Here is a 24,683-nt window from a genome sequence, read left to right as displayed (position 1 = left end):
TTAGAAGCCTAAATTGTGAAAGAGGCTGCCCTTTCAATGGTCTCTCCCATGCAATCCAATTGTATCTTAAAAATGACTATGAGTTTGGGAGAGTGAACTTTTTACTCACTGATCTAAGCTGGCGCCTTTTATTAAAAGAAAGCAAATTCAGCTTTTACCATTTCTGTTTTATGAACTGGAGTTCCTAGAATATTTCTATGGAGTCTATGGCTTAACTATGTAATTATGTCTCTTGAGTAGATTATGTTTTTCTTTCCATAATTATGTTTTTACCCGGGAGACTGGAAGACTTCAGACCTCTCTTGGGTGAAATTGTTCTTCCTCTCTTCTTCCTTGTTAAGCTTTGCATTCTACATGCCCGACTGTGTTCAAGGGCTGAAAGGGGCTCTTGAAGATATGTGGGAGTGATTATGATTTTTCCCCCTTGAAATTGGTTTATATATATTAAGAAGGGCCTTTAGCGAGAAGCTCTGTTAGTTCATTTTTGAAATGCCATCGGAGAAGAATCTCCTGGAAGGAGGTTTGTTTATGATCTGTGGTCCTCTGTCTGAGCCACACACTAACATTGCTCTAGGGCTGTCTCCTCTCACAGGCTGTCCTGTGTGAGCTCTGGGGCCCCATGCACACGTCATATTGCATGGTTGCTAATTTCCAGTGGCTCAGAGGAGCCAGAGGCCTCAAACATGAAGATAGTTTCTTAATCTAGCTCAGTATTTTAGTCCAGAAATAGTTTTGACCTGAACCAGACAGAATACTCTTAGGAAAAAAGATGACTCAGCAGCCTTTCCCAGCAAAGATTATAGACTCATCAATTTTACTGTGGGAAATGTTTCCCAATAACCAGCCTCTCTCCCCATTCCTCTCTGTATTTTACTGCACAAAAGGAGAGATAATGTTAAATTGAACAATGTTCTTATTTGTCAATTCAACAAGCATGTGTTGTCTGCCTTCCCATTACCTAGGCTCTAAGTTATGTGCTAGACTTAAGACATGACACCCATCCTCAAGAGGTTCATAGTCAAGTCCAGGAGAATCTAAGATATTAGGGTTTGAAGTTTTATAGAAAATTTCAATTCATAGTAAGTTAATGCTTACTGAACGTGTACTATACTTAAGTAGAACCACATGTAGTAGACAAAAAACAGTTGTAGCTGCTCTCAGCTTGCTGAGATAGAAACCAGAGGGATCACTGAGGCCCTAGGGAGAGGGAAGACCAGAACAATGTGATGACTCAGTTGAGTCTGGGAAGGGGTTTGGCCAAATGGAGGTGGTGGGGAGAGGGCAGTCTGTGTAGAGAAGACGGCTTGGGCTCTGAAGAACTCTGGATAGTCCAGTGTGAGTAGAACATGGGAGCAATATATGTAGTTGTAGCCATTGGAAATGAGAGTGACAGGGTTCAATTGAGACCATATTTTCCAGGCCCTTGTTTGCTAGGCTCCAGGGGCTGTTTCATTCAATAGACAGCGCAACATAATTGATCGATTTTGAGAAGATAAGTTACATTAATGTTAGGATTTAGGAACTGAAAGGATTTTAAAAAGTATGGAAACTAGCCCTTCATTTTTGCTAGGTTCAGAGGGTCCCACTAAATCCTTTCTGTGCCCTTTCAAATATACCAGGCTGCTACTCTGGTGTATTAGCCACAGTGAGAGGTTAGGAGTGATTCTAGTGGGAGTGGGAAGCAGGGGCCTGCCCTTGTAGAAACTTTAGGAATGGGCTTTGCTGGGTGATGGGCTCTAGGAAAGGGAAGTGGAAAAAGTACACCTGAGCTGGGTTTTGAGCCTGGGAGACTAGAAAATGGTGATATTGAGCCCTAACCGGTTTGGCTCAGTGGATAGAGCGTCAACATGTGGACTGAAAGGTCCCAGGTTCGATTCCGGTCAAGGGCATGTACCTGGGTTGTAGGCACATCCCCAGTAGGAGGTGTGCAGGAGGCAGCTGATCGATGTTTCTCTCTTATTGATGTTTCTAACTCTCTATCCCTCTCCTTTCCTCTCTGTAAAAGATCAATAAAAAATATATATTTAAAAAAATGGTGATATTAATGGAAATAAGGAAATTAGAGGGGAAGCTGATGAGACTGTTTGTAGTGGAGAGTATGGGTGTGTCAGGGAGAGGCAAAAAGGCTTTACTAAATAGTACAGGCTTTACAAGAGAGTAGGTCTTGGGTTTTTAGATTTTTACAAACCCCCAGTAAAATGTATCACCCAAATGTAACCAGAGAAGAGGTTCACTTTTGTCAGTAGTATTTCCATCCTCACACATATGTAGGAATGCAGAAAATCAAGGTTTTTAATCTAGCGCCTCCGTAGTTACGAGTTATTTGGGTCCAAGGTTTGTACGGCTTCCCTAAGAGCTCGAGCCTGTAATCTTCTTTGTCATATTGCTTTTGCTGCAACCCATTGAAACTGAACTCTCTAAGATATACTAAGGTTCCTCCTTTGTAGCAGAATCCAAGTCATTTCATTAGGAATGGAATTGCAGCTTTAAAATTAGTCCACCTAGTCCCTCATCCCTTCCTGCAAACTCTCCTTTATGTACCACTTTCAGGGTAGAGAGATTAGAACTGAAGGCGTCATCTCCCTCGCCCCTGAAGTCCTATGGAATAAGCAGCTCTGTTTCTGTGTTACCAATTTACTCTGAAAAATGGTAATTCGGATGCAGGCCCTTTCCTCTCTTCCTTTTTACTCCAAGGATTATTGTCACAACATTCTTAAATGGTTATATCCTGTGGCTTAGCCCCGGAGTATTGGACCAGAATTCATCCTATCACATACTTGCTGACAGCAAAATTAGCTAATGTCTCCCTGGTCACCTCTCTCCTCCAGGGAAGCCCGAATTCATGGCAGAGGAGCGCATGGGTTGCCAAAGCAGAGTGTTATTGGCCTGGGAATAAAAAGATCTGCCTTAAAAGCACTTTTCCCATATATATTGCATAATTTAAAAGAATTAATTCAGTTGTAAAACTAAAAGTATCAACTGATTTGAGAATCTCTTTAGATTAATTAGTAAATTTATGCAGCCACTATGAAAAATGGTATGGAGATTCCTCAAAAAATTAAAAATAGAGCTGCCATATGATACAGCATTTCCACTTCTGGGTATTTATCTGAAGAAAACAAAAGATTAATTGGAGAAGTTATATGCACTTGTGTATTCACTACAGCATTATTTACAATAGCCAAGATATGGAATTAACCTAGATATTCATCAGTGGATGAACGGATAAAGAAGATGTGAGATACATAAAATGGAATATTGCTCAGCAATAATAAAGAATAAAATCTTGCCATTTGTAACAACCTGGGTGGACTGGAAAGTATTGTGCTAAATGAATTAATTCAGACAGAGAAAGATAAATACCATATGACTTCACTTATATGTGGAATCTAAAAAAACCCAAAGTGGATGGGAGCATGAGTTTGTGTGTGTGGGGGAGGTTGGGGGTTAATGAGGGGGATGAGGACACATTTGTAATACCTTAACTAATAATAATAATAATAAAAATAAAATAAAAAACCCCAAAGTGAGTGAATAAACAAAACCAAATAAAAAGAATAGCATAACTCTGTTTAGATTAATGCCACGTATATGTTTAGCACTATCTTGACTCACAAGATATTTATTATCATGTTTCTGTCACGTGTCCTCTAGCTAGCTTTTCTCCTTCCTCCTCTGCTTATCAAAATGCTACTCAATCTCCAAAGACATGGTGATCTCATTAGTGAAGGTCTCCTCTTTTAGTTGGCATCAGTTGTTCCCTATAGATAGCACTTTATTAATTTTAATTTTTTTTGTGATAAAAAGTTCAAACGTACATTAAGAGAGATTATATTTAATAAAACTCCATATGCTAACCTTATTTTATAATTAATAACATTTTGCCGTATTTGCTGTATGGGTTATTATGCAGAAATATTTTAAAGCAAATGCTGGACATCATGACACGTAACCCTAAGCATATAAGCCCTTCTAAAAAATAAGGGCATATTTCTGCGGACTGAAAGGTCCCGGGTTCGATTCCGGTCAAGGGCATGTACCTTGGTTGCGGGCACATCCCCATTGGGGGGTGTGCAGGAGGCAGCTGATCGATGTTTCTCTCTCATTGATGTTTCTAGCTCTCTATCCCTCTCCCTTCCTCTCTGTAAAAAATCAATAAAATGTTTTTTAAAAAGGGCACATTTTTTTACATAATCACCAAAGCACCACTTCCTTAATATTTTGAAGTAGTCATATTTACTCAGTTGATCACCAAACCATAGCAGTTTAGTGTTTGTACTCACGATAGTCTTTTTTAGTTATACTTAATTGCTTGCCTTTCTTCCCTACTAGATTGTGAACTGCTTGAGGATAAGGACATTATCATATATTTTCTTTCCCCTCCTCCTTACAATGCCTAGTGAGCCCTGCATGTGGGAGATGCTCGGTACACTAGCTGGATCAGCTGACCTGCGTATGGGCGTGTACTGATTCCTGATTGATGCTCTATTGCAGATCTGCCTTTTCACTTTATTTAAAAAATGTGTCTTCATGATACCCAGGATACAAGTAGGGGCCTAGTAAAAACATGCGAGTGTTTAAATTCATTTAAAATACTACTGTAAAAAGATCAGCTGCTAAACATCATGCCCTAGTGATTAACAGAGTGGCCTTGCTGTGCTGCCGGGGTCCGGCTCCAGCAGGTCCAGGGGTCCCCAAGGGTGTGGACGGAGTCGGCGAAGAAGGAATGACACGGAGACAGCGTTCAGTTGATCAGCAGCCCAGCCAGGATCTCTAGCTAGGATCTCCAGCCAAGTTCTGGTCTGGATCTCCAGAGAGGTTCTGCCTCGAAGCTCCAGCCAGGTTCAGTCACCAGGTTCTAGTCAGGTTCTCTTGCCAATTTCTGTAGCCAGGTTCAGTCCAGGATCTTTTGCCATGTTCTCTCCAGCGAAGTTCTTCTGTCTGTAGGTTCTGTCTGTAGGTTCTCTCTTCTAATAAGTTCTGTGTTCTGAGTTCTGTCTTGTTACAACTGTATTTATACCAGTTGATTCAATCCTATCAATCTCTATTACAAAGGTTAGGGCGTTTCTTATCTCCATTCCAGGGAGTAAAGATTATGTAGCTTAAGCATGCTTGTTCATAGTTAAAGTGATTAATTACCCGCCTGGCACTTAGTTGAGGGGTTTTATTCCCTCCCTAACTTCAGGGGAAAATCCCTACCTGGGGATTCAACCTTTCTCGGAGAGGTGACCTTGGTTAAAACACAGCGCCAAGAAGGTGAGCAAACATATTAAGAACCGTATGCCATATATGCCAGGTCCCTTGAAACAGCAAGGATGGACCGGCTCCCGGCACTGTGCCACATTCGGGTGGACTGGCCATGAACGTTACCCTGATGAGGTTTAGTGGTAGAGGGTCTTTTCAAATCTGCATAAAAAGTACCTTATTTTTGAAAGGTGCAGTCATAGGTGGATGTAAAACTGAAACTCATTGACACAGACAAGATGGTGGTTGAAGGGGGTAGAGAGTTAGCAAAGGGTAAAGGGGGCCAAATATATGGTGACAGAAGATGATTTGACTTTGGGGGGTGGGGACGCAATGAAATATACAGATCATGGATCATACAAATGTACACTTGAAACTTATATGACCCTACTGACCAGTGTCACCCCAATATATTTAGTCAAAAGAAGAAAACCTGACACTGGCAAAAAAAAAAAAAAAAAGAAAGAAAGAAAAGAAAGAAAGAAAGAAAGAAAGAATGAATAAAAGGTTCACTGGTTTGTATGTGCCTTTGGGCATCTGTCAGGAGGAGTGCCGTGACTGGTGTAGTGCATCCTGATGTGAATATAGTGCATAGGGAGTGAGATGGTGAGGTTCTGGCTGGAGACCTACGTAGGTCTCCAAAGTTGTGAAGTTGTTCTCAATCAATTTTTACAAAAAATGGGCAAAATGGGTCACATTCAGCAGCAAGTGTATTTTCATAGTTCACATGTCACAGTTTTCACATACCAGTTTCAGGTGTATGATATTTTTACGTGGACGTTCTAATGGCAGTATTACTCACTTTCACTGTGAGGTAGTTGCCCTTGGACTAAAGAGCTGGGTGGGGAGGAATGGGACGATTAGATGGACTTTTGCTTCCTGGCTTAGCAGTCCCTCATAGGTCTTTGCTCTAAGGATATGTGAATGCTGTGACCTTTTTGATTATGCTTTCTTCTTGTGCCCCTGAATTTACTGCAACAAAAGTCACATTCGGTCAAACACACTCAACTTTTTTGAGGAACATTTGTTCTGAAAACTTTTTTTCCATTTTAAATTCACTTGTGATCATGCTTTCCCCTGAATGACTGAGACTTCACTGTTAGAATCTAAAATAAGCTTGTTGGCAATGCGAGGGAAGAGGGCTAGACCAACAACCAGAAAACCTGAGTTCTCATCCTGCCATTAACTATGTGACTTTGGGTAAGTCACTTCCCCTCTCAGGGACTCAGGGTCCTCATCCATAAAAAAAGTTCATTGCTCTAAGATTTAGAATCTAAATTATTTCTGCTGTCTTTTTTATCCCTCTGGTTCAAAATAACTTGCAACAATGCTTAAGAATTATTGAGAGGGCAAATGAGACTTTTTCAGAAAGAACACAAGTAAGCTTTCACTTGAATGTCTTTCAGGGAAATTTCTTAGGAAGCACTAATAAAGGCCGCTCTCTAAAGAATGGCTTTGCTCACTGGACCCACTAGATTGCCAAATGAGAAGAGTGTTTTTTGGGGAAAGATAAGGTTGTAATATGATATTCTGGGCCAAAATATTTCCTCTCAACCAAGACATTCATCTAAAAGAAGAAAATATTTATTCATCCATTTATTACATAAATATTGAGTACCTGCTGTATGTGCAGGCACTGAACTGTTGGAGGATACAGCGGTAAACAAGACAGAGCACTCATTCTCATGGACTTACAGTCATGCAGGGGAGACAAATAAATACACAAGCTAATTATAAAGGAAATAAAGAGAGGGTGTGTTTGAGAGGGAGGAAACATACTCTAGGTGTAGTAGACAGGCGAGACCTCTCAGAGGAGGTGGTGTTCACCCCAAGGCCTAAAGGATGAGAAGGAGAAGATTGTACAAAGAATCCGGGGAGAGCATTTCAGGAATATGGGAAGGTTCTCATAAGGATAAGAGAGGAAAAGGAGACAGTGTCGGATGACCAGAGAGAGAGAGAGATAATGGGTTCCTGGACTAGGGTGGTACCGTTGGAAATGAGAGGTTTGAGAAATGCTCTCAAGATGGAAATGACAAGATTCGGTAATGGATTGAATGTGGGAGTGAGGGATAATTGATGAATGGCTGGTGCCACTTTTATTGAGATGGGGGCACTTTTAGGGAGGAACTGAGGTTTTTTGGGGATAGAAGAATAAATAATTTTATCTTAAATATACTGTATTTAAGATACCTTTGAGACATCCCAGGAGAAAGTCAAGTAGGCAGTGAGATACATAAACTTGGAACTTGGGGCAGAGGTCAGGGCTTACCCCAGAAATGGGGAGTCATTGGCGTGAATAGGTACATTGAGTGCATGGGACTGAGATCACGGTGGGCAATGGTTCTCTACTTCAGCTGGCCATTGGACTCACTCCCAGAGATTCTGATTTAATTGAGCTGATGTGGGGCCTGGACAGTCATATTTTCAAAGCACCCTAGGGTTTTCTTATCCAGTTAGGGTGGAAGAGCCACTGCTCAAGGAAGAAAGTAGAGAGGATCCCATAGAAGAGGGCCTAGGACTGAGCTTTTAAATAGTCTTAAAGAGTTTTCCATTCTTTATACCTTTATCCTGCTTGGAAGATCCAGCCTTTGGCTGTGTGGTTGAGATTAAATTCTCCTTACACCATGGCAGAGCACCTGTCCCTGATTACAGCCAGTGTGCCCTCTGTCTTCTGTGTCCTCCATTTCTGAGGGCATTGCTGGGGGGCTGAGGGTTTAAGTACATCTTCTCTCAGCCAATCGTTCCAGTGTTACCCTGATGTGGTGTAGTGCTGGTGGGTATTTGTCACGCTTGAGAGACAGAGGATCTGTTCAGCTTTTGTTCTTCATTGTCCTGTAAGAATTTGTTGTGGTTGTGGTGGCTGTGCAGGAGCAAACGTATACAAGGGGAAACGTGTGTTTTCTGTATATATGCAGCCACAGATAGATGGCCCCTGAGTTACTCTAGAGCAGTGGTTCTCAACCTTCTGGCCCTTAAAATACGGTTCCTCATGTTGTGACCCAACCATAAAAGTATTTTCGTTGCTACTTCATAACTGTAATGTTGCTACTGTTATGAATCGTCATGTAAATATCTGATATGCAGGATGCTCTTAGGCGACCCCTGTGAAAGGGTCGTTCTACCGCCAAAGGGGTCGCGACCCACAGGTTGAGAATCCCTGCTCTAGGGTGTCTGTAGATACTTGGTAGCTCGCCTTCAAAGATAATTTCCAAAAGGTCATTGAGGCTTTTAAAATTTCACCTGCTCTTAAATTTTTCACGCTTGTAAGTGCTTCTCAAGTCCTTTATTTTTGTCTATGACTTCCAATTACTCCCCTGAAGCACCAGGCTAAGAGAAAACAAAAGTGTGCTCACACATCCATATACTGAGCTCAAATCTCATGCAGTCTCCATGAAAACCCAATGAAAAGGCTGTAGAAAGCAGAGGTAAAGCTTATTAAATTTTCTTGCGACCCATGGCCCACATAAAGTCCCACTGTATAAAGGAGCCATGCAAGATCATGTAGCCCTCCCCTAGCCCTCAGGGAATCTGCCATTCCAAAAATATGGCCTATTAAAAAAAATAACTTCCAGGGACAATTCCACAAGCTTTCTTGTTAATGTTTACAGCTGTATCAACACCACACCAATACTTTTTTGAATGCGTGCAAGGAACAGAATCCACAGATTTAACTGTGACAAGTCCTATATAATTCCCTAATCGTGAAGCTAGTTAGAAACAGCAAGATGTATTGATGGAAGTTTGTTTAGGGTAATGGGTGCGCTATTAACTTTGTAATTGAATCCTTGCTGCTGCTTCTACTTGCTTTGAAAACCAGCCTTGACACTTCACAGGGCTTAGTTCTTAGGTGTCTCACTCTGCAGATCTGGATATTTTTCAGTCCTCCACAGCCGCTGGAAGAGGAAGGGAAGAAAAAAAAAACTAGAATGCCAACATTGGTAGAGCCACGTGATGAGTGGAAAACTTAGTCAACCAAGACAAGAACCATACCCTAGTTCAGGCCTCGCTAGTCAGTATCTGAGAACCATAGGGTAGTTGTTTTCCCTCTGTAGGGCTCAGTCAGTTCATCTATGAATACCTTACTTGCTGGGGTCTAGGAGCTGTTTAATCTCCAAAAGCTCGTCAGAGTTCTAAAATCTATTTGTAAGCTGGATAAAAAGTCATAAATGGTGGGGAAAACAGCCATCAACAAACAATGTGAAGTCTCACATTCACATGGTAACCCAAAGGGTAGTTTCCCTAGTATTTTTCTGATCATTTTTCTCCCAGCCTTAGTCCCTCTGTTATAGCAGATGCCCCAAACTTGCACTGGCAGGAAATAGGGTGGTGGGTGCATTTCAGTTAATGGGTCTCGTTGGAACATGTTTGGCTGGGGAGACAGCTACACTCATATTACCAAGCCTTGGCTTCCTATCTGTTTTCTTTGGGCTGGGTAGGCAATGAAAAAGGAGACAGGAAAATACATTTTGGGGCAAATAAAATAAGGAATTTGTCTTATGAAGACAGCTTATAGTTGGGAAATTCTAATGTTCAACTTAACCCTATCCTGATACAGTCCTCTTGTCCTGTACTAAGTGGAAGATGAGTTGTTCTTGCTGCCCATAGAATATACCTTCCTGTTCTTGGAGGTCCTTAATAATCCTCCTTCAAGGTTATTTTTCTTTTCTTTTATGGATATTAAACTTCATTCCCTTAATCAAAGGGGAAAGACTTATTCTAGTCTTCTTAATGTCTCTTTAAACCAGCTTCAATTACTTAACATTTTACTAAAATGTTGGGGCAACATGCTAGGGCCTCACTGGTATATGGAAAGAAGAATCCACAGTATATTTCTGTTTATGTATTAGGCATTATTGTACTTGTTCACCACAGCATCACTGTTCAGGTCTACACTTTACTAATGTGGCAGCGAGATAGTACTGTACTCTTTATTAAGTACGATTTGATGTCTTTTTAAAGAAGTCTTAGAACCTTAGTTATCTTTTAATTTGTACATTTCCAATATTTTAGGATTTACTTGGATTTTAGACTTGAATAAACTAGAAGAGAGACAAAATTTTTTGTTTTTTAAATAATGGATTATCACATTCACATGGTAACCCAAAGGATATTTTTCGATCTTTTACAAAGCCACCGTTCTAGATTTAAAATAAAAAAAGCTGTGATTTAACACAAGTCGTTACATGCTTTCAGGCTTTGACATCTCACAAAGTATCCAGGTTCCTCTTGAGAGTTTGAGTTTCCTTATTTATATTTCTATTTATTCCCCTTAAAGGGGTTCTAGGATTGAGTTTTGATTTTTCAGAAAAGAGTCTCAGTAGGATATTAATTGTAACAGAAAAAAGAAAAAGTCACTATAGTCATCATGGAAATTTCCCTTTGACAAATGTGTGTGTCTCTGTTTCTGCCCCAACTTTGGGGTAGTAGTTGTCAGGGCACAGCCTCTCTGAATTTCAGGGAGGTCTTGTCCTTCATGAAACAAGAGGACACACCCCAGAGCATGTTCACCTTCCCCATCTTCGCAGGGGAGGTACCCAGAGAGTCCCTCGTGAGCTCGTGTCCTGGCCTCACTCTGACGCTTGACTCTGAGTCACCCTCTGGGACCTCAGCTCTCCACTACAGAACAGAACTAGCAATGCTTGCCACTAGATGATGCTGATAAAGCAATTTGAAACGGAAGGCTTTATATAGACACTCCATTATGAGTACCAGTATTGATAATTCCTTGGCTTAAACCCTCAGTATGTATGTTCACATATCTATTTAGCATGGTCAATTGTTCAGCTAATTAATATGCTTTTATTTTATGATTTGCTGTTTCCAGGGCACAGACAGAAGCTTGATGACTCTAAACCTAGTTTGTTCTCTGACCGCCTCAGTGATTTAGGGCGCATTCCTCATCCCAGTATGAGAGTAGGTGTCCCGCCTCAGAACCCACGGCCCTCCCTGAACTCTGCACCAAGTCCTTTTAATCCACAAGGACAGAGTCAGATTACAGGTAAGACAGACTCATAGGTTCACTTGCGCAGACTCTGGTAGGCTGGGGGTGAGGGGCTACAGATGAGATGTGCTCACTTCAAAACTCCTGGCGCGATGAAATGGCTTACTATTCAAGAATCAAACTTGAAGGCGCTGACCTTGTTTTTTAAATTAAAAAAAAACACAACAACCAGATTCCAGTCTTTACTAACTTTGGGATGAAATGTGGGTGAAGTTTCTGCTGTAGCCGTGTCAGTCTGCACACTGGTGGAATGGTAATGACTGTCATCTCTGGGAGAATGTTTGTTCCAAGTTTCTGTATTGTGTCCACGTGGTGCAGGGGATACCATCACACCCTCACTCTTAGAAAATTAGTTACTGTCTCAGGTTTGGGCTTAAGTTTCTTGGATGTATAAGTATTTCATTAAGTTTTCTTGAAAATCGCCCAGGGCTAACAGGAAGCCTTGATTGGTGGTTATAAGGCAAGGTCAACGAGCAGCTCATTGGCACAGAATTTACTTCTGATTCACATTTAGCTCTGGTTCCTCCAGCGACATTTCTCTTTTACATTCTAGTAAGCTGCTTACTTCACCCTTATTCTTAAAAGTTCGCATCAGCATTGCATACAGACTAATTCACAGTTAGTGCATTAAGATACCCACCTTTTCTTGCCCCGTCCCCACTTCATGGTAGGACTATTCTGCTTGCTTTTAGGTCATGCTGACAAGAGAGTATGTCAGCCATCGTAGAGCTTTCATTTGCAGCTCATAAGTATTGAGAGCTGAGAGCAAGTCTACATGTAATCTCATTGCTATTGTTGGCAGAGGTGGCCTAGAATATAGAGGGGAAAATAACTCAAAACAAAATATACAATAAACTCTCAATGGATATTTTTTAATGATTAGGTTTTTGTCTATCGTGGTTAGGTTTGAGTGGCTTACTGGTCTATAAACATAATTGTTTATAAATTAAGTGACCTCTCTTCCCTTCTCTTCTGCTCATATTAAGTATATATTAGGTATCTATAAGGTATATGTCCCCTGGGATATTTACTTAGAGTACGTTACTGTGGGTATATGAATATTAGTCTGAATATATGAGGATGCCTGAGTATCTATTTTAAAAAAATATAGAATTTTAAGGATGAAATGTCTGAACACTGGGGAGAACCAGGTATCCGCATCAGGGAAGAACATTAGAACGCTGTGAAGAACAGCCATGTCTTAACCTCATAAACCCCCAAGTGTTAGTATGCAGGATGAAAAAGTTAACGTGTTCACTAGCATGTGTCCTGGATAAAAATGCAGGGGTGAAATTTACACTTCATGAAACAAGAGGACACACCCCAGAGCAATGTGAATTTGAAGCTTATAGCTACAGGTGCTGCTGCATTTAAAGTAGTGAATTTTGGATCACTGATTAAGGTTCATGATACCTGTCCTTTTGTGTTTATAGTAATCCTTAGACTCTGTGTGTGGGGGGTTGCAGCATAGTAGAATTGATTTATAGACAAGTCTTCATTTTTTTTTTAACATCCACAAAGTATTGGGCCCAACAACTTTCTCAAACTTTCCAAATTTGAAGATTCACACCCTTACCCACTCTCCTTAAATGCTCCCATATTGTTAATGAGACAATACAAGTATCTGCCCATAGCCAAAGATTTCTACCATGAAGAGTTGTACCATGGCCCAAGAACACCCATTGCAGCGGCCACTTTAAAGTAAATTGAATAGATTTCATTATTTTCTCTCTGGATTAAATTTTTAATTTATTGAATAAGTATGATTTAGATCCTACCACACACATATTGAGAATTGGGTCTTAGGTAATATGAGGAAGAGAAGAAAATTAGAGTCTAGACTTTATTGTTGTTGTTAATCCTTATCCAAGGATATTTTTCCATTGATTTTTAGAGAGAGTATAAGGGAGGGAGGGAGACACAGAGAGAGAAACATTGATGTGAGAGAGACACATCGATTGGTTGCCTCCTGCAGGCACCCTGACCCTGGCCGGAGATTGAGCTTGCAACCAAGGTACATGCCCTTGCCAGGAATTGAACCCGGGATCCTTCAGTCTGTGGGCCAACACTGTATCCACTGAGCCAAACCAGCTAGGGCTAGAGATTAGACTTCAACTTTCTGTGCCCCAGACTATAAGATTGTTGTTTCTTGAGTCCACAGTCTTCTCTCTGTATCCCCTTACTGAGGCTGTCCTATCTACGGTGGTCTCTGTGCTGGCAACATCCACCCATCTTCTAGGTCACTGTTATTTTCCTCAGGAAAGAGTCCCAGAACTTCATCTAGAAGGCTGCCTATCCAGCCTCTAAACTGAGATTGCCTTATTTCATAGCTTCTGTGAATTTGCTTTCTTCTGCCCTGCTAGATTATAAATTCTTTGAGGGGTTTATTAGAGGGATTTATTTTATGTTGTTCCTAGTGCAATGGTAGCATCTCATTAAATATTGAACGGAAAAAAAGTTTAGATGAGAAGCAACCAGTGCAAGAAGGGCTGGACTATCATGCCTTGTTAGCATTAACTGTTCTTTCTAATTTCCTATCCCAAGGTGTCACTGTTCCCTGGTGATGAACAATAACGGGAAAAATCACATTTCAATGTAGCACTTACAGGGTTAAACCATTTGGAAGCATTCTACTTTGGGATCTACATAATTGCATGATTAAATTTAAGTTCTACCTAAGAGCCTTACCTATAATGAATTTTATAACTTCTTTGTAATGTGCCACACCTGCATTTTAGTTCATGTAATCCTTTGGATAAAGACATTTGTAATAGAAAGGGCCCAGTTCGCTCTCAATGTCTTGGCTCTCTTGATATCTCAAGCTCTTACCTCAAAACTGAAGATAACAATCATGGTTGTATAGCCACCACTAGTTCTCGCACTTGCCAACATAAAGGGCAAGTCAAACTCCCAGAAGAGCAAAATGAAATTAGAAACCATAAACTGAGTCATAGGCGCTCAGTGTTTCATATTAGTGTTCTCCGGTGCCTCTTGCAATTCTAGGGCCACGGGTCGAGCTGTGTGGGGGGCGGGCATCCTCACGGCGCTGGTCTGCTGGTGTCACTCTGCTGCGGTCTTCAGCGGCTGATGTTCTGCCTGAGGGCCCAGGGCCTCCTCACAGCTTCCTGAGGAAGTTGCTTCCTCTGTACCTTTTTTTTTTTTTAATCTTTCAGACATCTGGTGCCTGTCTCTGGGTGCTAGGTAACACCTAGTCTGTCACAAATGTCTCCCTCTTTGGGTTCAGAATGTGGTTATGGCAGTAGAGCAGGGACAGTGTGCTAGGAGATATTGCTCAGGATAATCCCTGCTTCAGACTCAGTGCTATCTGCATGGTCAGACTGCACCTGAAAGGAGAGGTGCCTCAGGCCGTTGGGTTTGGGGGATTGGGACAGTCATCTAACCTTTGGGCGGAGCATTCTGCTATTCTGTTATTCAAGTGAACAAGATGGAGACAGTTTCTGCTCACCAGGAGCTTACATTTTAGTCAGATAGTCAGTAAATGGGCAAATAAGCATACACACAAGACAATGTTAGATTATGGTGAATGCTTTGAGAAAATGAACGAGGGTAATGCGATAGCAGTTTAGGAAGGGAAGAAGCTAATTTTGATTAGAAAGTTGGGTAAGGGGTCATTGAAGAGCTTTGAAGACCTGTGAGCACACGCTTCAGGCAGTGAGAAGCTCGTGCAAAGGCTCTCGGGAAGGAATGAATGTGGCGTTCATGGGACAGGAAGGTCAGTGTAGGGGGGAAGCAGCAAACAAGGGGAATGATACAGAAAGGCAGGCAGGAGCCAGATTATAGAGAGCTTTTAAGGTCCTGATAGGGAGCGTGGGTTGTCCTGATTACAGTGGGGTGCTATTGAAGGATGTGAAGCAAGAGAATATTATATGTTTTGTTTAAAAAAACCGCTTTGGATGCTATGTGAAGGACAGATCATTAGGGGACAATGGTAGAAGCAGGGCCATCATGTAGACAGCTACGGCAGTAGCCCAGGAGATTGTTGAGGATGGTAGCATTTCTTTTCTTTCTTCAAAACTCAGGTCAAATGCTGGCACCTCTTCCAGGCCTCTCCCAACCTGAGCTGAGTCTCAGTTTTCCATACCACTGTCTGTGGATGACAGTTTTTTGTTTACACGTCTGTTTCCTCCATCAGACTTTGAACTTTCAAAATCTAGCGCCATGTTTTGTTTATCTCTGTATCTCTAGTGTCTCATATAGTGCCTCTGCTTGGTGACTTTGGTTTGGTGTTGAATGAATGAACAGGTCATTAACTTCTTCAGGAAGTGTGACTCATTATTATTGTAGCCCTAATATTTTTCTAGTACCTATTTGGTTGAATTACCATTAGCTAGCATTTACTGAATGTGGGCCTTGTGCCAGACGTTGTTCTAATGGGGTTAACTGACATACCTCATAGCAGCTCTATGAGATGGGTGGCTTTGTGATGAAAACGGAGGCTCAGAGAAGCTAAAACACTTGCCCAAGGTTCCACTTACCTCTAGTAAGTGGTAAATACAGGAATTAACTTCAGGTCCACATAGTTCTTCACCACCATGCGCCCCTGGGAAGCTGACACGTATTTCTATCCAGACTCTGTTTCCTCCCACTTCATTACCTAACAACTTTCATTTAAGCAGCTCTTTACCATTAATAACATGGTTTTACCTGGAGTTTTTATTAAAGCCTTATTCTGAAAAGTACATATTTTGCAGGTGGGAGAAATTGTTTTTCTGAGAAATGGCTTGCTGAAGGCCTCATCAGCTGTTACACTTGATTGTGAGTTCCAGGTTCTTAGCACCCTCATCCAACAAGCCAGGCATGTTGCTGACAGTCTAAGTGACATGCATCTTAAGGGATTAATTTCTTTTCCTTCTCTCCATTGAATATTACTTAGGATCCTTAGAGACAGTATTTCTATTAAAAGGATGCATTAGGAGTATCTGAATTATACTTTAAAATGCAATATAATCATTTTAATGATTATATTTTTGGATATATATATATATATATATATATATATATATATATATTTTTTTTTTTTCAAAGTAACATTTTTAGGAATATCTTGAAAAACAATTTGCCAGATATCATGTAGAATGACAATCTTATTAGCAGTCACCTGGCCAAATAGTGGTTCCCACCAGCTTCAGTCTGATTCTGTCTGCCCTTGGCAAACAATGCTCCTTCTCTGAACATTGAGAGGATCTCAGCCAGTTCGGCCGGGGCTGCACGTGTGTCTCGCTGTCCTAGGCCTGACACACAGTGTGGGCACTCTGCTTGCACAGATACATTTATTAGTGTAATCCTTTCAGAAGTAGGAAGGCACAGCTAAGTAGTATGTGTTTCAAATGACCGTTTTATTCAAGTGCCGAGTAGCCACATGATTCTTTAATGTGAAACAAGTTGGGAGGTGCAGTGGGCAGGGGCTGGGTGGTGTGGCTCTGAATGGGAAGGAGAAGGAACCCCTCAGAGGCTCAGTGACTGTGAGCAGGAAGAGTGATTGCAGGTGCCGACAGTGCGGAGGATTGTAGGAGGTGGAGAGTGGGAATTAAGTGAGGTCTCATGCTTTATGACCACTGTGGTCCTACTCACCTGTAGCCATCTGTGTCTTGAGGAACTGAAATAGCCACACTCAAAGACAGGTTGTTAGAAGTACTCTTCTTCTACGTTGGTGGTGCTGTGTTTAAATTTCTGAAGTTACTGGAAAGTCTTGTCCTGTCTTCTTCCTTTCAGATCTCTTGGGCAGGATAGCCAAGTAAATTTGCTGCTGCCATGCACATGTGTGATCAGGAATTATCTTTAGTGGAGATGCTGGTTATGATCTTTGTGGAAAAAATGGCGCAGATCCTGTGTGTAAGCACTGTTTCACATCTGTGCAGCTGTGGCAGCCACCGTGGGAGGAAGAACAGCGTTCATGTCCTGCCTGTGCTGGCTTTGAGGAATAAAGCTCAGTAAGACCCTGAAGGCCTGGTGGTCACTTGTCATATTATTGCTTAACCGGTTAGCAGCATTGTAGATCAGTTTCTTATAGGTCTCTGTCTTCTGTCAGCCGGGATCTCCCTATTAACCAGAGATGCTTTGGTTTTATTGTGCTTCCAGAAGAAACAGAGGGGCCATGTTCCAAGAAAAATTAATTTCTTGAGTTCCAAAAACTTGCCTTTATAATTTCCCCCTATCTGGAATAGGATATGCATAGTTAATATCTAATTGGGATAAGGCTCCATTTCCTACATCATGTCTCACTAATGTCTCCATTTCTAGCCTGCCCTTAGGTCTCTGCCCAGAGGACAGTTTCTTTCTCTCCTTCTTTTCCAAAGCATCATCTTTCTCATTTTAGTTTTATATTTAGTTACAGCTTTACAAACATGTGTATATATGTAAGTGTGTGCACACATGTATGCCTATCTTTTCCTTTTATTAGTTGCCTCAGGACCTCTCTCGCCCCCTTTTACCTTTTGCTTTGGACTGTGGGCACAATGATCACAATAGGGGGCTGACTCTGAGTAAAATATTCCATCTACAGGGCTAACCCAGGGGCAAGTTAGGCATGCGATTTGGTATAATAGACGCTCTGGTGGTATATTTTGATATTTAAACATGGGTGGGCACACAGGGTTTCAAACAGAGAGCTGGTGTATATTGTACTCTGCAGCATTAAAAGCAACAACAATGTTTTACAAATATCATCAGTTTAAAAAGTATTTTCATTCATTTTTTTCACACTTCAGTTTATACAGAAATATTCCAGGACTATAATTGTGTAGCACTACTCCCAGTTAAGGCTATAAGATACTTTCTAGGGCTTTGTTTATTTTGCTAAGGATTTGCTTTTTAACTGTTTAAAAACAGCTGGAAAAGACAGCCATTACAGAAGGGTCAGTATTGTGAGCCCTGGTTAGGGAATAAGAAAATGTAGGCACCAGAAGATTTCTGAAACTAGAAATCAGGGTCCCAGGGAGGTGAAACCTGACAGGATGTGGGGGGAAAGGTTGAGAATAATAACACGTTTGGAACTGTCACCAAGGTGAACGGTGTGAAAGGAAAATGGCTTTGGTTGAGCAGCACTGAGGACCCAGCTAAAGAGAGAGATAATTGGGGGAGCCAGTCAGCTCAGTTATGTGATATTCTCCTGTCGTGGTCACAGCCTGTGAACAGGAGTGGGCTCTGGTGTGGTGGGTCATCAGTGGGAATGACACTTTCTCCTAGGACTTGGTACAAGTCAGGAGAACCAGGAAGATGTTGAGCCAGGTACCAACATGAGGGAACATTCTGGAAATGTGTAGGTTATGATAAAGATGGAAGAACTTCTGAAGAGAAGTTGGCTCATTCTGTGGCCTTGGAGGATGAGCAGCAGCCAAATGAAACGGTTAGGAGGAAAGAAGTAGGCAAACCCAAGTTACTGTTCAGGTGGGAAGTAGGAGCATCTGATGGAAAGGCTGAGGGTAGTGCTCTGTTAATGCATCCCAGGCTTCCCCCGTCCTGTCTGGGAGCTGACCAGACGCAGCTCTGCACTTTTGTTCTTACTCAGTTTCATTATGGCACTTTCACCTCCTCTTTCTACCTTGTAGGGTTATTTTGTGGCTCTGATGCTTCATCCAGAGTGCTGGCTAGTCCTTACCACTTTGTCTCACCTTGAAGCTAAGACAGGCTGCTTTTGTTCTTCAAGACTGTGATGAAGATGCTGGACATAATTAGGACTATAATATCCTTGGCATAGGATATTAATGAGGGCATTAATGAGGGAATGCCTGTGTACCTCTCTCAAAGTGGACCCTGATCCACATTAACGGCCATTTTCTGGGTGGCCTTTTAACTAGCTCTAAATCACATTAGAGATAAGGCATTATCTTGCTTGGGTCAACATGCACAATAGGCAGATGAGCTTGCTCTTAATCTGTTGCCTTATTAATCCTAGGAAGCAAGTTTTAGTGAACCCCTTCTGCTTCCCAATAGTCAGAAAGGGTAGGAGATGAAGGAGAAAAGTTCATGGTACACAGACTACTGAAATGGACTCGAGGATTGTTATCGGACTGCAAGCAAGTCAATAACAAAAATGGCTCCCAAACAACTGCAGATGGGCCTCAGCTGAGGCTGGTTCAACCTAAAATTTTTAAACTTTATGATGATTCGAAAGCAATATGCATCCGGTAGAAACCAGCTAGGCTGATGTTGACCGTGCTCTGTCAACTAGAAGCCATTTGCCGACTAGTTGCCACAAATTCTTGCAATACTGTGGGGTATCATTCATCTTGGAGGAGAAACTTGAATGCATTTAAAGGAGCAAATTGCTCTCCCTTATCTCCTTACCTCTCTTGGGCCTTAATTTCCTCTTTAGCATGTTTGTTCTGCTCTTTCTATTTGAAAAACATTCTTGATAGGGAAGATTACATCAAAAACAGTGTTGGGTAATTTTCCTTTATAACTGTCATCCGTAAAAATGATGTTCGTTGTTCTCAAACTTTGTTGCACATTAGTATCACCTGGGGAGCTCGTTAAATGTACAGGTGTCCAGGCGTTACCCCTGAACCAGAATGTACCAGTGCTGCAGGCCCAAGGCCAATTACCCCAGGCTTACCTTGCTCATCCAGAGTCAATCCTGATCCAGCCAGGGGCGTCTCAGGAGCCTCATTTTCAAGGTCAGATGATGTGTGGGGGCAGCTAAGTGCACTCAGCTGCTTCTCGGTTTCCTGAGGGCACCACCTTTGTGTCCATTTCTACTGCTGTTTTCCCTCCACATCCTTCCCTGTGTGCCCAGTCCTGGACCGGACTTCTGCCCTGTTTCTATTATGATGCTGTCAGAGGGAGATTTTAAACCTGCATGTCTGATTATGTCACGCCATACTTCAAAACACGTCAGTCACCTTTCATTGCACCTCAGTGTGGCCCAGCAGGTTCTGCATAGTCTGGCTCCTCTCTGCCTGCTCTCCCAGTCTCATGTCACACTATTTTGAACCCAGTGTCAGTAATCTAACCAAACTGGCTTTCTCAAACTATGCTGCCTCGGTCCCAGGAACTTGATACATGCTGTTTGCTTTTCCTTAAGTTCTCCTGTCCCTCATCTACTTGTCTACTAGACTTCAGCTTGCCATTCAGCTCTTGGCTTAATCGTTACATCTTTAGAGAAACCTCCCCTGACCCCCAGAAGTGGTTGGAGTCCCCCACTGTACATTCTTCTGGTGCCAAGGACATCTCATTTTCCCCATTTATCACAGTTGCATGATTAGTTGGTTATCGTCAGTCTCACCTGCCAAACTGAAAACTCTATGAGGGCATTAATATCCCTAGTGCCAAGCACAGTACCGGGTAGGCACAAAATAAATTTCGTTTGAATGAATGGGTGAATGACTGGGAGATAATTCTTAGAACCGTGGGCACCATCATCTATCCAATAGCAGGACTCACCAAGCTTGGGACCTTCTTTAACACCTTGGATGTTGATATCAAAGTTATTTGAAACAGAATTTATTATACCCATTTCAATACTGTGATTTGAACTAAGAGTCACTTCCATTGGCCAGTCCCACATCCCAGTTGTATCTCAAGTTCTGGTTCTGCCTGTGTGTAGCTTAGTCCCCACTCGCTGTCTTTAATTCCGAGATCCAGGGTAGGCCAAGGCTCAAACCAGGTTAAGTGTGACATGTGGTATCACCTCTTGTTTCTTCTATTAGGTTTTCCTTTTAAATTTAAAAAAACCCCTTCATTTTCTGTAAGAGAGTTATGAGTTCCATTCAGCCAAAGGTTGGAGAAACTTAAAAGGCGCTTCTCATTACCTTGTCCTAATAGTCCAACTTCCTTCTGGTTTTACTTTTAGCATTTTGTTACAGGCTATGATGTGTTAGGCTATACTTATCACTTCTCATTCTCTTCCCTGCTACTGTCTCCTAAGTTTCTCTTCTCATAATCTGTTGTCATGCCTGGTATACCCTACGTAGCATGCAGTTTTACCCAGTTTGCTGTTTCCCCCCTCAAATTTCAGTTGAACGTTCTGTGACTCAGTTGGGTTGGTTTTCTGCCAAATGATTCTGGCAGCCACCTTGGTCAGTTTGAGAAAGTTCATTGAAAAATCCAGTCCAGCTAAAAAGGTTATTAGAGAAGACGTGGACTTTAACATTTAGTATTTAGTCTAAGTTGTTTTGAAATGGGAATTCATGTCCAAGTGAATGTGAGTATATATTATGAATGACAGTAATATGACAGGAATAGTTGAGGATGGGAAACTAACTCTGCCTCTCTGTCAATAGTATTGACTTCACTTGACCCTGGTAGCAATTGAGAGACATGATCTTAAACTAGTAGACTCTGTTCACTGTAAATACCCCAGTTTTCTCAAGAAATAGTTGAGGTCTACAGAGCCTGATTTGAGTGCTGATTAAGAGAAACACAGGGGTGGAGGATAGGAAGGGGAGATGTGGATCTCTCCAGTTGCGCCCTGCTCCCCAAGTGCAGCAGGAGCTCAGTGGAGGCACACTGAGCTTGGGCAGAAATCACACTACTCAGAAGCCTGCTGGCAGCACAAACAGGAAGCAGCCTCTGGGTGCTGGTGCGGGCTCTGCCGTGTTGACTTGTTTCCCCCCGTCTCTGCATGGAGTTCAGCACCGTGTCCACCGTGCCTCCTTGTGAGTGATCCTGAGGAAGGCAGGCCCTTCCTCACACGTTTAAGCGAGGTATTTTCAAAAGCGGGCCTGCTTGGATCCACCACCAAGTTTCTACACATACCTTTCACTGGGCCTCTATAAAGCTCTCTGACCACTGTACCCCCCGCTCCTACCCTTCAAACTTATTAAGAAAGTTTTCCCAGAGTCAATTCATTTCCTAGCATGCCTTTTTTTCCCCTAACCATCTGCCCTTCCCATTCCTCTCTTATTATGAGCCCAAGTGTTTGGAGTTCAATTATGCAGACATGAAATGTAGCTTTTCAGTCATTTGCAAGTATGGCTGCTCGTAGAGCCCATGACTCTTTGCATATCACTTCAGAAAATGCCCAGCCACTCCTTCCTTTTCCCCAGACCAGTTATAACCTTCAGAAGCTCTCGTCCAACCCAGAGAAGAGAGCTTGCTCTCCTCATACCCACAGGAGGAAGTAAACGGTCATCTCCATTTATGCAAAGACAACTTGAGAGGTGGGAACCCTCCCCCAGTTAGCATCTTTGAGCAACCCCTGGGCATGTGGCCTTCTGTGCTGTTATGCTTTGGAGGTTTAGAGAATGGAAAGCAGATGCAACCCATCTCCAGGCAGCCTAAGCCGAAGGAGCACCACCTTAGAGGGAGAACATACAAAGTCCACTCTGACATTGGTGTTCTGTGGGTCATCTCTATCTTCGCAGCTTTTTTAAAGACACAAGTAGATGCTTTGAACGTTTTGAATTCATTGTTTTACATCTATTAGTCTTACTTCCCCAACTGGTTGTGTGAGATTTTTTTTCAAGGTAAGAAATATCTTCTGTTTCTTATCTGTCTCTTACACATCACACTGCCATGTGGGCATCCAGGAGCTGTTTATCTCAACAAAAGCAGATGATTTGCTGATTCACCAGAACAACATGCAAAAAATTTCCCCCTCAAAAGTCCTGTTCGTGTGGCAGTGGTGACCATTTGTACTTTGTAGATGAGATAGGGATAGCTAATCAGAGCCTCCCCGCCACTTAGTGAGTAGGGAAACTGCCAAGTGCCCGCAGGCTCTGGACTTCGGTGTCCTTTCAGAATACCAGCCGTGTGGGGTGGTCCCATGCAGTTTTAGGAGTAGCAGTATCTCTGACAGACTCTGCCTCAGTTGGAACGATTGCTGAAGGGATTCCTTATGTCAAATGACTGTTTGCTTTTTCTTTAAGTTGAACTCTTAGTAGTTAGGTTTGGTCTGTTCTTACGGAGGAAGCCACGGTTTCTTTGGGAAGTGTGCTCTTGCAGATTTGAGGTGTTCAATGAAGTGCCTGCCTTTCTATGCCCAGTGGTAGTTCTTAGCATGCGTTCACAGGTAGAACTGGAGACTGTTTTCTCATTGGTTTTATCTCTAAGCTCCTTACTGCTTCTTTCTCTTCTTTCCCATTTAGTCATGTTGATTAGTCACATCCTGCCTGTGAGACAGCAGGCCCATAACATAGGAAAGACCTGATTTTTTCTCTGTTTGTTACAGTTCAACTTCCCCTTAAATCCCCCTTTTTAGGTGCTAGGAGAGAAGTTTGGGGAGAAATAGGGGTGGAGTCCTACTGAAATGCTCATGTGGCATTTAATATTGCAGATTTCCCAAGGACTAGTATATGTGCACATAACACCAAGGGTTTTGTTTTTAAAATGTCATATTTGAATCTCTATAGGATAGTAATAAAAATAGCATTGATACTGTTTCTGAAGATTGCCATGTAAAAACAGTGAATTACAGTTTATAAAACACCATAAACATACTTAAAATTTAACAGCAGTTTTCATCTCTTTTGAAAATTTCAGTTACCCTCTCAAAATGTAGGGGTGCTTATAGTTAATGAAAGCCACCAGGATGTACTAGTAGCATCAAGACTATGATTGGCCGCTCTATCCTCTGAGACACAAAAATCAAGAATATTCTTTTAGGTTGGAGTGGTAAGACACGGTGTGCCCTCCACATTTCTGCCGGCTGGAGAAGACAAACTACTCAATGTAACTCTGGATGGGCAGAGTGAAAGAGTGGATTATACTGGCTCTGTGGGGCCTGAGGTTGAGATGAAGACAGTTTCTGGTTTGTTAGTGGTTAATCAGTAGGTTTTTCTCAGAGCTGGGCCCTGTACTCTTCCCTATTAATAACCTTGGGATTGACTGGTGATGCTTAAAAAACATCTGTCACCTGCTCTGACTCATCCAAGTTAAGAGTGAATCTCAGAAGTCTCAGGTTTCTTCAGGAAGTTGAGATCAGAAATCCTTTATGAGATCAGGTTGAGGTGAATTTTCTCTCTGTAAGCATGAATCATTGGTACAACAAAGCAAATGTGCTATAACCATATATTTATAACAGAATTCTACTTTCTTGGTGATTGGAAGTCAAGGTATTTTAGAGCCATTTTTTTCTCCCCTAACATTTTGAAAAAAGTTAAAGTGTACAGTCTTAGAAAATGCACTAAAAGAGATTAAGATTTCTTGGTCTTGGAGAAACCAAGACGAAGAAAGAACGTGATTAAGGTTAAATGATTGCAGTGGGTACTGACGTGACTAATACAGATATATTCTCCAAATAGTGAACTTCAAAACTATAGCAAGCTTCCTAGTAATTGTCCTCTGCTAGAGTTAGAGTTCATGGGCTGGAAACCTAAATACAGAATGAAGGTTCAGTAAAGGTGTAAGTTTTAACAGTGGGAACATTTATTGGGTTCTTCCCATGTGCTAAGTTTGTTATTACATTATCTCATTCATAGCAACCTTAGTGGGGAGGTCTATCTCCATTACACAGATTAGGAAGCTTGAAGCTCAGGTA

General features: G+C 41.9%; 1 protein-coding gene across 10 annotated transcripts in view; it reads left to right on the top strand.

The window, feature by feature from the left end:
• Nucleotides 1-24,683, top strand: part of RUNX2 (RUNX family transcription factor 2) — a 322,789-nt gene that overhangs the window by 153,404 nt on the left and 144,702 nt on the right. For 9 of the 10 annotated variants that reach the window (XM_059701542.1, XM_059701536.1, XM_059701541.1 and 6 more), the window contains one exon: nt 11,069-11,242. The exons of the other annotated variant lie outside the window; for it this stretch is intronic. In XM_059701542.1, the coding sequence (XP_059557525.1) occupies nt 11,069-11,242 (174 nt within the window). The remainder of the gene's footprint in view (nt 1-11,068; nt 11,243-24,683) is intronic. 10 annotated transcript variants of the gene reach the window in all.

The sequence above is a fragment of the Myotis daubentonii genome, chromosome 6 (assembly GCF_963259705.1).
Source record: "Myotis daubentonii chromosome 6, mMyoDau2.1, whole genome shotgun sequence".
Lineage (NCBI taxonomy): Eukaryota > Metazoa > Chordata > Mammalia > Chiroptera > Vespertilionidae > Myotis > Myotis daubentonii.
The sequence above is the reverse complement of the archived record's forward strand: the minus strand, read 5'-3'. Positions and strand labels throughout refer to the sequence as shown.